This window comes from Bos mutus, chromosome 4 (genome assembly GCF_027580195.1).
Source record: "Bos mutus isolate GX-2022 chromosome 4, NWIPB_WYAK_1.1, whole genome shotgun sequence".
Lineage (NCBI taxonomy): Eukaryota > Metazoa > Chordata > Mammalia > Artiodactyla > Bovidae > Bos > Bos mutus.
Window position 1 is genome coordinate 41940652 of NC_091620.1, and position 13414 is coordinate 41954065.

The following is a 13414-nucleotide window of genomic DNA, read 5'->3' on the forward strand; positions in this document are numbered from 1 at the left end:
CACACAGGGACTGCCCAGCTCAACACCAGTAAATAGTTAGGCTTTATTTACAGAGCCAAAGCTGTCATAGTGCTGACGCCACAGGGAAAGAATGGCCAGGGCTTCTCTGGACAAGGCTGCCTTTGTGAGTCAGGGACCCAGACCCAGGCCTCCCAGGTCCTCATCCTCTGCCCCGAAGCCTGAGAAGCTGATGGGCTGGCAGGCCAGGCTGCGCAGGTTCACGAGACAGGCGGTCTGGGTGGTGCTGAAGTCTGGGACAGCCACCAACAACACTGTCTGGTCTTCGGGGCCTGCAAAGAAGCCAGGTGGGAGCCCATCTTAGGTTCTGGGTGAGCCCGATCTCAAAGGGAAGTCACAAGAGGTAAACAGGAGCCCTCCCCCACCCCCTGCCATCAGCACCACGGAGCGCTGACCACAGAAGTTCCTTGAGGCCAGAAATGAAAAGGGCCAAGAACACCGTAAAGGTCCAAAGCTAGAGCCACACTGCCCAGGATGAGCTCTGGCAAGGACAATTTCAGCCCTTGCAGAGCCTGGCCTGTCCACCCCATGGGGGCCTGGACACCCAACACAGGCCTTCTCTGTGAGCCTTGGGAGAGCATGTCCCTCATGACAGCCCAGGCCTGGGGCCCGCAGAAGACAAAACTTACCTTGGATGATTTTAGAGCCAAAGCTGGGGGTGTTGCCACAAAAGTAGACGTGAGGGCACTCCGGAAAGATAAATGGGTCGGTTTTATAGAAAGGGTAACAACCTGGAGGAGGACGAAGTACAGTTGAGAGTGGGACTTCTCAGCCTCATACAGGAGACATCTGCACGTTTGGGATGGGGCTGTCCCATGTAGGACATGGGGCACCATTCCATACACAAGACCCTGCAGCCGTCACAACAAAAATCCCTCCAGACTTGGCCCTGTGACCCCAGAGGCAGGGCAGTGTGTTGTGCTGCTGCCACCTCTGTCCTTCTGGGCAGGGGGCAGGGTGCAGGACTCTTGACTGGCTCAAGCTCCCAACATGCTCCCACAGCCTTCAGCCCTAAGTAGTGCCTTGGCCATAAACAGAGATAAAGACTCCAGAGTAGCTCCCAAAACAAAGGTCACGCTTTGGGGCTTTTCCTCAGACAGGTCATAGCAAGGCTGGTGGGTGCAAATCCATGCTGGGAACCCTCTGAGCATCAGTGGAGCCCCTTTGGTCTTCCCCGACCCTTTGCTCCCACCTCACATGTCTAAGCCCCGTTACCTAGGGTGTCAGGGGCTGTGGGGCTGATGTGCCGGACTTGCAGCGTCCACTCCAGGATCTCCAAGTGATCCTCCATGCTGCTGTATCGGAAGATGTCACTCACGTTCTGTCCCGACGTCCCCAGGAATCTGCAAGTCAAGGCTCGGCTGACCCCACCCTGGGGGGGCCATCATCTGTGCTCCTCCCACAACAGCTGGCCCGGCGCCCTCATAGCAGGTTCCCAAACCCCGCTTGAAAAAGAGCCCAATCCCAGGTGGGCTTTCTTGCACCCCTGGGCCCCATCCTCCCCTCTTGCTGTCACCAAGGAAAAAGGCCAGGGATCAGGCTGGAGTGGGGCTACCTGACTCCATCGATGGTGGCCTGGTAGGGGTTGGTGACCAGCTGGAGCGTGGAGTAGGCAGTGGCCAGAGGGAACATGCAGGGGTGCAGGGGCTGCTGGGGGAGCGTGTAGTTTGTTGGGTCAAATTCGCCTGGCATCACATCCACGGGCACGGAGGCCTGGAGGGCACAGGGGCAGGGGAGCCTGTGGGGCCCAGTGCCCTCCACAGTCACCCTGCTGGAGTCCGCTCCCCCTGCCCGCCTTTCAGTGCCCATCTGCACCGCCAGACACTCCTGGTCCCAGGCGCTGGCCTGACCCAGCTCACTCACACTCAGCTGCAGAAGGATTTCATCTAGCATCTTGACAGCCTCCACACTGGCAGCCTGGGTTTTCTTGGTCAAGTACTTGGCCTGGGAGTAGAAGTACATACACAGGCTGTCAGGTCTCAAGGGAGACTTAGATCAAAGGGACACCCAGAGCCCCTGCCAGGAGGCTGAGAGCAGAGCAAAGCCTGACTTATCGAGGGACAGTAAGAGTTCTGGGCCTCTGTCCCCACGCTACCCTCAGGAGGGAGGTTTGAGAACGAGGCTGGGTCCCAAAGCACCAGAGGTTCCTGGGTCATCAGATCTGCAAGACCCCATCCCCAACCCTCCGTGGGGAAAGAGAGGCTTGAATGCAGGCAGGTGGGCACCATACCTTGTTGATGGAGTCTCTGCTCTGCGTGTTGTGGCTGAGGAGGTTCCCGGCAAGGATGACCCGGGAGACGTGGGCGGCGCTGCACTGCTCCCCTTCATCCCCAAGCTGCCCTGTCACCACGTCCACCAGCAGCTGGGTGCCCAGCAGGCTCTCGCCCCCGCCTCCACCCAGGCCCAGACCAGACACCAGCAGCACAAACCTGCCAGAGAAGTCGGGGTCCTCTTGGGTGCTGGGAAAGTAAGGGGATGTCCCAAGAGGGCTGTTTGGAGCTACTGGTGAGGCTCCTCACCATCACAAGGAAGCAGGGGGGATAGAGGCAGCGACTGAGACTCCCCTGGACCACTGCCTGGACCCTGGGCCCCAGCTCCTCACCTGTCTGTGTCGAGGGGGCATGCAGGCTTCTGAGGGGCAAGCCCTGCAAAGCAGTGGTCCTCCACCAGGAACTTTCCATCATCTCCCACAGAGCCCAGCACAGCCAGGACCGTTCCTGGGGAGGAGCAGGATCAGGTCTGGGAGGAGCCTCCGAGAGGCTACCACCCAACACGCTACCATAGTCTAACTCTCTCCCTAAACCCAAACTCATTGCTCCGGGAATGCAAGTGTGAGCCAGCACCCAGATGCACAGGCCACCCCCCTCTCTACTCCCTACCTGTGACCAGCTTTGACACATCAATGGTGCCCTCCAGTTTGATACGCTGCAATTCATCTTCCAAGATCAGTTCATCATCTGGGTGGATGTATTTGCTCCGAGGAGGCTGGGGGAGCAGGTTGTGCTGGAATTCAAAGATGGCAGTGGTCATGAGGCCAGGGCCCAGCAAGGCTCCGGTGCTGGATCAGTGAGATGGCCCTGCAGCCAGCAACCCTATGGCAGAGGCCCAGCCCTGATTCTCTGGATCCAAGGCAGGCAGCCCCATCGTGCCCTCTGGGATGGGAACATTGTTCTGGGGATGACGTGTGTGAGCCAGCTGGCCTTACCTCTTCGCTGACCTCCCGTAGGATGGAGGGCTGGAGTGGCATGGCCTTGAAGAGGGTCCCCACCACACAGCACTTCTCCCCGGGCTGCAGTTCACACAGCTTCTTCACTAGGACTCCACTGCCTGTGCTCAGAGAGAATGTGCTCAGCACAAAGAGAATGTGCTCAGAGACCAGGTGGCCCTCCTCTGCCCCATGAAGCACTGGCCCAGTCCTCACTGAGCACTGTGGCCCTAGGGCCCTGTTCTCCACCAAGAGGGAGAGAACATCAAATGCAAGGACCCCCTGGACCTAAAGGATCGGCCCCAGGAGGACAGAGGGGCTCTGGATGCTGGGTGTCCTTGCAGGAGAGGCAGACATGCAGAGAAGGCAACGTGAAGATGGTGCAGGGGCAGAGACCAGAGGGATGCGGCCACAGGCCAGCAGTGCGGGGTCAGTCACCAGAGGCTAGAAGGGCCAAAGAAGGATCAGAGGGAGCGTGGTGCTGCCGACACCTGGATTTCGGACCCCTGGCCTCCAGAGCTGGAAGGGAATACATTTCTGCTGTTTGAAGGCACTCAGTTTTGGCCTTGTTGTTTATGACAGCAGCCATGGGACGCTAATGCAGAGTTCCCTCACTTATACCTAAAGTATAACACTGATTTTTAGAAAGAGGTATGCCAAGTCTCAACACAGCCCTGCTTGGACAACACTATAATTTCCTTTGCAAGTCTATTTTATCGACCCCACAAGTGCCTTGTCTTCTGAAAAGAGATACCCTAAATTCAAACTTCATATACCCATCCACCCTGTTCTGTTCTTTGTAAAGTCAGACAGCCCTGTTCACTCTGAGCTCCTGAGATCCCAGAGAGAACAAACAGGAAGCGTCAGGGATGAGGAGCAAGACAGGCGTGGGAGAGCCATGGAATGCAGGGGTCACTTGGGTGGGCAAGAGGGAGGAGCCAAGGCCCCAAAGGCCTGAGAGTTTGTTAGGACTTAGACCCTAAGCCTGGAGGAAACGCTAACAGGGTTATGGGATGATGTGGACTTGGGACCAGCCCTTTCGTTAGCTGGGTTCTCCAAAACAAGCCCTTCTTGCCCTAACCCTAACCAATAACATTCCACAGATCTACACCCTGGGGAGCAAAGGAGAGTAATTCAGAGTAAGATAGGGAGGGTGGCACAATGCCGCCATTCTAGATAGAATGCCAGACACCAACGGGAACAACAGATCTCAAAGCCGTGATATCCACTGAGCCTTCACTCAGCCCCAGGGAGCTGTGCCCAGCCCTGAGCCTGGAGCTCTTCTACCCCCGACAACATATCACTGGAGATATTATCACACACTACCTGGCTGAGGAAACTGAGGCACAGAGAGATTAAGTAACATGTCCAAGGCTACACAGCTGAGATCCAACATGCACGTCTGAGCACCAGGCAGAACTGCACACCCCTGTGCTGACAGGAGGACATCCATCCATTCCAGCCTGTGGGCACCAGGCCAGGCTCCAGCACAGAGAGTGAACCCGAAGGCCCATCCTTGCTCTCACTGAGCTTCCGGTGCAGAGGGAGAGGCAACAGCAGGAGATGAGGGATCCACTGCTGGGACAAGTGCCACGAACAGACGGGAGCGAAGGCAGTAGATGCCGAGAAGGCCCTCCTGGCCCAGACAGCCTCTCAAGGCACAGGACTTTTAAAGTGAGGTCGTGAAGGAAGCCTGGGGATGGAGTATGCCAGATGCAGGGAGAGCTGACAGCAAGAAAGGGCTTGAGGTGTTCAGGAAACTTGTGAGTAGAGACGAACTCTGCCAGAGGCTGAGCTCTGGGGAGGAAACCCGGCCACATGGAGAAGCCACGTGGTGAGTGAGGGATGCTGCCCCACTGTCCTTCATCCAGTCAAGGCCCCACTTATCATGGGCTCCTGTCCGAATTCCTGGCCCTACTCTTTGAGCAGAATAAAACGGCTGTTTCCTGTTACTGGGCAGCTTTGTGAGAAGAGAGACCTGGTACCACAGCAGGTTAAAAGGTGACATTGACCTTGGCTCGAGGAGAATGTCTTTGAGGACGTCAAGGAAAGCGAGAGAAAGGCCAGAGGAAGGAGACCCTTCTTATGTGGCGGAGAAAAGGTGAATAATACTTCTGCCTGAAGTAAAGAAAACGGAAAACATCTTTAATATGATGATGTAGCTAGGAGAATCCCAGGGACGGGGGAGCCTGGTGGGCTGCCGTCTATGAGGTCGCACAAAGTTGGATACGACTGAAGCGACTTAGCAGTAGCAGTAGCTAGGAGACTGGGTCACATATTCGCCTGACTGCCTATAATATTAATAAAACCAGAGCTTCCCAGGTGGTGCAATGGTAAAGAATCTGCCTATCAATGCAGGAGATGCAGGAGATGTGGGTTCCCTGGGTCAGGAAGATCCCCTGGAGTGGGAAATGGCAACGCACTCCAGTATTCTTGCCTGGAAAATCCCATGGACAGAGGAACCTGGTGGGCTACAGTCCATAGGGTCACACAAAGTCAAACACAACTAAAGTCACTTAGCACACATGCACACAACCCAGCTAACCTGACGGGATAGAATGGACCTGGGAGCCAGAGCTTTACAAAGCTTTTCAAGTGCTTCCAATGTGCGACCTGGGCTGAGACCCAGCATGCCTGGTGCCAGATGGCGGTTGGGGGTGGGGGGAAGGCAATAAAAATGAGTAAGACACAATTTTACCTACAAAGTTTCTGTTTAAAGGCACAACAGATTAATTCAAAACTACAAGGAAAGCCACTCTTTTTTGTTTTTTTTTGCTCACCACGTGGCATGTGGGATTGCAATTCCTCTACCAGGGATCGATTCCAATTCCTCTTCCATGCCTCCTGCATTGGAAGTGTGGAGTCTTAACCACTGGACCAGCAGGGAAGTCCCAGAAGCCACTCATAAATATTAAGAACGGGGTGATGCAGCATCACCCGAAAGTTGAATGTGGTGCAGGGTGGGGAGGGTGGGAGTCCTGCTTCACCTGGAATAACTTAAAGCAGGAGAGATCACCAAGGAAGAACCAGGAAGAAAGAAGAAGGTCTGCACTGTCCAGGTCACTTGATTAGGAAAGAGAGACCACCCCAAGGGGCAGGAAATACATACCCAACAAACCTGGAAGCATTTCCCCAACCTCATTACTTACCCCAGCGCTGCTGGGCCCTGCTCACCAGGAAGGGGCCTCATCTGGATGAGACGGGTGGCATAAATGTGGGCATACTGCCGGCTAAAGCTGCGCTCTCCCAGCCGGAAGGGCTGCGAGGAATTGGTGTAAGTCACCACAGGCACCCTGGCAAAAGTGGCATTGCTGGCTGATGGCGGAGACAGCAGAGTGTGGGCCCTCTGGGCAGCCTGCTCAGAAAACATGGCCCTGCTTGATGTGTCCAAGCCAAGGAGGAGGTGGTCCCTGTGAAAACACAAATGCAGTCCTGCAACCCCAGCCCACATGCACAGCAGACGGCCAGAACAGCACCTGGAACTTACTGTGTTGGCTACCCATGTCTCACCCAGGAACCTGCATCCAAAAAGGGAGATGGAGCAAGTTAGGGAATGCCTCTCCCACCTAGAGCTCTCGAAACCCGGCTCAAGTGTCCACTGCCCGCTCCACACATCTACCTGGATGACTATCAGGGCTTCAAGCTCCACACGCCCCACATGAGGGGATTCCTCATCTGCCCCCATCCAGCTCCCTGGCACCTGCCCCATTTCAGGGCGTGAAGACAGCCTTATTATTATACAAGCCTACCATAAAATAATAAGCTTATGATTAAATAACAAAACATACGTCAGTCACTCCTCTGCTCAAAACCCTCCAAACGGCCCCCGTTTCATGGAATAAAATCCCAGGTTCCTACAGTGGCCTCAGAGATCGGCCCCACTGGTCCTGCCCTCCTGCCCACCCCGCCCCCACAACCAGGAGAACTGCTCTCCTCCCTCCCATACAAGCATGGTCCACTGCCATCTCTCCTTCAGGTGTGCTCAAACCTTCTCCTGCATCCCTCCCCTGGCATGTCTGCTCCTCCAATGTTTATTGTTTTTCATAGCATTTACCTTTCAACAAACAATACCTTTTAAGCTTATTGTCTGCCTCCTCTGAGTAGAATTAGAGCTCTAGGAGACCAGAGGTAGCAGCATTTAAGCCCACTTTTCAAAAGCAGCCCCGAGCCTGAGTGAGATGTGCCAAGAACGTCAAATCAACAGCAGGTCCTAAGATCAATACGTGGAGCAGCTCAGTCTATACAGACGTGAAGGGATGATAACAGTTCGCATGTAATGGGTTAAATAGTATGTGGTACTAAAACCGGTATCTAACCCCACCGCGTTTTTTTACAGCTCTAAGTGGCTTGAATTCTGTCCCTATCGAACAGATACTGGGCCGGAACTGTATCTGAATTAACTTTCTGCCCCAAATTGCAGAGCAGTGGCAGCACTCCGGCCGCAATCTGCACTCCGGCCGCAATCTCAAAGGAGCCGCTCGGTCTGAAGCCCCAGACCACGGCCCCAGCACGCACCCTGGGGCCGTCTTGGGGGTACAGCAAAGACCCTGCTCAGACTTCCCTCGCGAGATGCCGCTTAACCCGCCGCCACGCGTGGACACCAAGAGAGCTAGCCCACCCCATCTCCACGAGGTCCAGGGAAGCAAGACCCTACTCACCTCTCCGCACGCCACGGCCCCGCCCCCTGCCGGGCGCCATCTCCCGCCAATCCGCGCGCCTTGCCCCGCCCACAGAGGCATCCCACCAATCACCGAGCGTTCCACCATGCTTTTCACCGCGGGACCCGCCCGCCACCGCGCACCGCCTCCCGCCACTCCGCGCACCTCGCCCCACCCTTGCTGTATCTCGCTAGTCCCGCGCGGTTTATTATGCTAATCACTGAGGGGCCCGCCCACCGCCTCGCCCCGCCCCCCTGCCAATCCGCACGTTCACTGCGCAAGCCAAGACACGTACCCCGCCCCTTAGCCCTGCGCGTGCGCAGGGTTACGCCCCACAGGTTGCTGGGCAACGAAGGGGGTGGGGGCCAGTGGCTAGGGACCCGTGCGCATGCTTGTGCGCACTGTCGTACAGACCTCGGCCCTTCGTCAGAGTAGTCACCTCGCGTTCTCGAGAACTGGCGCTCTTTGCGCCACCACAGGACCCCTCTGGGGTGCCCGCCTCTGCAGTGGGCACTGCTGACAACAGGGTGGGCGGACTGAGGCCAATGGTTGCAGCGATTACTCCGCCGCAGGCCCGAGGAGTAGATGGGGCACTGGGATACTGGAAGTCGGGAGAGGGCTTAGAGTTAGGGTCAGGACTAGGGAAACTGGCTGTCTAAGGCCCTACGCACAGGGTTAACAGGCCTCCCAGCCTCCGCCCAAAACTCCTCAGTCTCTGTTGTCCTCACTGCCCCTCACCTTTCTCACTCCTGCCTACCCACCAAGACTTGCCCATGCCATCCTCCACTTCATGGGGGCTCTTTGCCGCATCTCCACCAATCCACAGAATTCCTAAACGAGCCCTAGTGGCCCTTCCGCATGAAGCTTCCTATTGGCTTCAACCAGAGCCGGGATTCAGTCTCAGGCCTTTCTGGTTCACTCTGCATCTGTTTCCCAAGTACCGGTCTTGTCTTTGGAACAAAGTAGGAAATGGCAACCCACTCCAGTGTTCTTGCCTGGAGAATCCCAGGGACCGGGGGAGCCTGGTGGGCTGCTGTCTATGGGGTCGCACAGAGTCGGACAAGACTGAAGCTACTTAGCAGCAGGAGGAGCAGCAGGTAATAGTTAAAGATAACACATAAAAGCCCTTTCTGTGGACCTGACACTGTTTTAAATTCTTGACACATACTAATTCAACTAATCCTCAAAAAACGCTTTGAAAATGCGGAAACTGAGGCACAGGTCACATGGCAGGATTCACCATGTGAGTAACAACCAGGATTCACCCCGAGGCAGCCTGACTCTTTGCCCTAACATGTATGTGTTCTGGCCCTCCTCTTGTGCAGGTCAGCTGAACTTCCCATCTAATTACCCGTTACTTCATTTTGCCCCTGTCATTTAATTAGGCATTTGTCAAACATCCAATTAGACTGAACTGGGTAAGTTTGCCCTCAGAGGATGTGTGGAAACAGTCTCGTTCACTTACCGCAGTGCTTGGCACGTAGAGACTCCCAAATTTTCTTATATTTATAAGATATAAATAAATATAAATAGATGAGCACTTTTGGGGTGCGTATTATATACTAAGTGTCTTAAGAGTAAGGCAGGTCAGGTCCTAGGATTTCCATTTTACAGAAAGATTCACAGTTGCACAAGGTCACACAGCCAGGTAACCGGGACCAAAATTGGAACCAACCTGCCTGATTATCTTGCTCAGACATGAAGCTGGGTAGCCTCTCCACTGAGCTCTGCTCCTGGCAGGCCTGTGTCAGGCACACAGTTGGGGCAGCTAAGGGCGTCTGGGAGAGACCCTGAGACAACAGCCACAGTAGGCATGATGGTGGCTGGGAAAGGGGGGATGGACAAGTGGGTATAGTTCCATGGGTGGCTTGCACTTCCCAACTGTCTTCCCCTGGCTGTCTGCAAGGATGGACGGGCTAAAGTGTTGACTTTTTAGGCCTCCCTGGCAGTCATTGGTGATGGTGAGATCAGACCTGGCAGAGACATAGGGGAAGTCTGGCAGGGATGGTTAGGGCAGGGGATGTGCTGCGTGCGGAGGCAGGCTGGGCTTCTGAGAAATCTGGTTTTGTGATAAAAAGGAAAAGCACAGGCCTGGAGGGGAGGGGAGTTTGGGGGGAGACTGGGTATATATATTTGTTTGGCTGAGTCCCTTTGCTGTTCATCTGAACCAATCACAACATTGTTAATCAGCTGTGCCCCAATACAAAATAAAAGTTTAAAAAAGAAGAGACATCAGAGAGCTTTCTCTCTCCTTACCACATGAACATCAAGAGGTCATCTGAGCACACAGTACTTTCTCTACAAACAGGGAAGTCTTCATAGAACCCAAGTGTTCTGGCATCCTGATCTGACTTCTAGCTTCCAAAACTATGAGAAAATAAATTTCTCTTGGGTAAAAAAAAAAAAAAAAGGAGGAGGAGAACCACAGCCTACTCCCTTTCCTCCTTCTTCCTGTAATGAATAGAGTTCCTGGCAGTGTCCTACCAAAGATGCCAACCCGTATACCACTTAGCTACTGGATTAGGACCAGCAATTGCTAACTTATTTCACTTTAACAAAGGAACCCTTATTTGTTTTCTCCACTTTGAGTTTTCTGAATGTGAAACCAAGCATGTTCTTAAATAAATTATGTAAGGACTTCCCTGGTTGTCCAGCAGCTAAGACTCTGCACTCCAATGCAGGGGGCCCGGATTCCATTCCCTGGTCTGGTAACTAGAACCCACATGCCACAACTAAGATTTTGCATACAATGACTAAAGATCCTGCATGCTACAACAAAGATCAAAGATCCATTGTGCCACAGCTAAGACCCAGTGTAATCAAATAAATGAAAAAAATTTTTAATGGAGTATGTAGGTACGTAAAAGAGCAGAAGTCTCCTTAAAGGCTTAACAGAAACAGTGTCTTTGGGATTGGGCCTCTCAAAGTAAGTCTCGTTTCCACTGAAAACAAGGCCTGGGTGGAATGACGTTATAGGGACAGGGCTTTCTGTGATGCTCATTAGTGTGTTTTTATTTTTATAAATGTTTTTAATTGTGGTGAAACATAATATAAAACAGCATTTTAGCCATTATGAAGCATACAGTTTATTTGATGTTTTTGTTTTTCTGTCGCTTAGTCATGTCCGACTGCAACCCCATAGACTGCAGCACGCCAGGCCTCCCTGTCCTTCACTATCTCCTGGAGTTTGCTCAAACTCATGTCCATTGAGTTGATAATGCCATCCAAGTTTATTGGCATAAGTATATGTCATTAAGTATATGCAACCATCACCACTGTCCATCTCCAGGTTTTTCTTGATCCCAAACTGAATCTCTGTATCCATTAAACAATAACTCTCCATTCCCTCAACCCCAGCCCGTGTTAATCTCTAATCTACTTTCTGTCTTTGTGAATTTGCCTATTCCTCATATAAGTGGAAATTATACAATATTTGTCTTTTTTGTAGCTGGCTTATTTCAATTAAAATACCTTCATGGTATATCATGTTGTAGAACCTGTCAGAATTTCATCCCTTTTATGGACAAATAATACTTCAGTGGCACCCCACTCCAGTACTCTTGCCTGAAAAATCCCATAGATGGAGGAGCCTGGAAGGCTGCAGTCCTTGGGGTCGCTGAGAGTCGGACACGACTGAGCGACTTCACTTTCACTTTTCACTTTCATGCATTGGAGAAGGAAATGGCAACCCACTCCAGTGTTCTTGCCTGGAGAATCCCAGGGACGGGGGAGCCTGGTGGGCTGCCAACTATGGGGTCACACAGAGTCGGACACGACTGAAGTGACTTAGCAGTAGCAGCAGCATGTGTATAACACATTTTGTTTATTTATCTGTTGATGAACATTGATTTGGGTTGTTTTCATCTTTTGGCTATTGTGAGCAATGCTGCTAGGAACAGGGGCATACAAATATCTGTTTGACGTCCTGCTTTCAATTCCTTTTGGTATATGTCCAGAAGTCGAATAACTGGATTAAATGGTAATTCTCTGTTTAGTTTTCTGAGGAACCATCATACTATTTTCCACAGCAGCTCTACCACTTTGCAATCATACCAAGAATACACAAGAGTTCCAATTTCTCCAGTTTTTCTATATCCTTACCAACACTTGTTTTCTGGGTTTTTTGGATAGCAGATTTTTTCTCCTTGGAAGAAAAGCTGTGACCAATGTATACAGTGTATTAATAAGCAGAGACATTATTGCTGACAAAGATCCATGTAGTCAAAGCTATGGTTTTTCCAGTAGTCATGTTATGAGAGTTGGATCAGAAGCTGAAGCTCCAATACTTTGGCCACCTGATGAAAAGAACTAACTCATCAGAAAAGACCGTGATGCTGGGAAAGATTGAAGGCATGGGGAGAAGGGGATGACAGAGGACAAGATGGTTGGATGACATCACTGACTCGATGGACATGAGTTTGAGTAAGCTCCGGGAGATGGTAAAGGACAGGGAAGCCTGATGTGGTGCAGTTCATGGGGTCACAAAGAGCTGGACACTACTGAGCGACTGAATAACAACAACAACAAGCCATCCTAACGGATGTGACATGGTATCTCCTTGTGGTCTTGATTTGCATTTCCCTATTGATTAGTGACATTGCACATTTTTTCATGTGCTTGTTGGCTGATTCATGTCGATGTATGGCAAAAAACATCACAATATTGTAATTATTCTTCAATTAAAATAAATTAATTTTTAAAAAAGAAATTTTCATTCATGTATCTTCTGTTTTTTAAATTGAGTTGTGTTTTTGTTGAGTTTTAGGATTTCTTTATATATTCCAGATGTGAATTCCTTATTAAATAGGTGATTTGCAAATGTTTTCTTCCATTCCGTGGGTTGCCTTTTACTCTGTTGATGGTGTCCTTGGATGTACAAAAGGACTCAGCAATGTGAGTAGACACTAGAAATCAAGCAAGCAAAATCAGTAACTATTTGAACACTATATGAACATTCTTAGTTTCCTTATGGAGAAGGAAATGGCAACCCACTCCGGTACTCTTGCCTGGAAAATCCCCTGGATGGAGATGTCTGGTAGGCCACAGTCCATGCGGTTGCAAAGAGTCCGACACGACTGAGCAACTTCACTTTCACTTTCTTTCCGTTTCCTATATGGCCTAAGACAAAGATTGAATTTGTTGACAGTGATTCTTGAATTTCTAAAAGTTGTTTCTTCCATAGGCCCAATGATAAGTTTGTAAATTAGCATAAAATGAAGAAAAGTTATCACCATTGTTTGAAACATTTTTTTTATGTGATGAGTATGAAGTGGAAGCAGAACCGGATACACACCTGGCAGACTGGGTGGCCCTCAGCTTCCCCAGGAAGACAGGAGTGTCACTTAGAGGCCACAGTAGGAGGCAGGCTGGTTTGATGTCTAAGCCCTGTGGCAGGGTGTTTAGGACGGAGCCGCATCACTGGGCAGGGCAGCTTGGGAGCCATAGTGGAGCAGAATGAGCAGGAGGAAGAGTCAAAGCAAAGGTTAAGGTGCAGTGGACCAGGGCCAGCAAGCCTGGAGGTAGAGGACCCGGA

At 51.7% G+C, this 13414-nt stretch overlaps 1 protein-coding gene across 1 annotated transcript; it reads right to left on the reverse strand.

Moving 5' to 3' along the window:
• Nucleotides 1-24: 24 nt before the first annotated feature.
• POLD2 (DNA polymerase delta 2, accessory subunit) lies at nucleotides 25-7756 on the reverse strand. Its single transcript, XM_070369380.1, is given in 13 exon segments — nucleotides 25-290; nucleotides 648-749; nucleotides 1234-1361; nucleotides 1574-1731; nucleotides 1882-1962; nucleotides 2249-2447; nucleotides 2621-2735; nucleotides 2898-3021; nucleotides 3224-3345; nucleotides 6373-6406; nucleotides 6408-6633; nucleotides 7295-7392; nucleotides 7739-7756. Coding segments are annotated over 11 exon segments (1410 nt in total). The 5' UTR covers nucleotides 6594-6633; nucleotides 7295-7392; nucleotides 7739-7756; the 3' UTR covers nucleotides 25-129.
• Between the last annotated feature and the right edge of the window lie 5658 nt (nucleotides 7757-13414).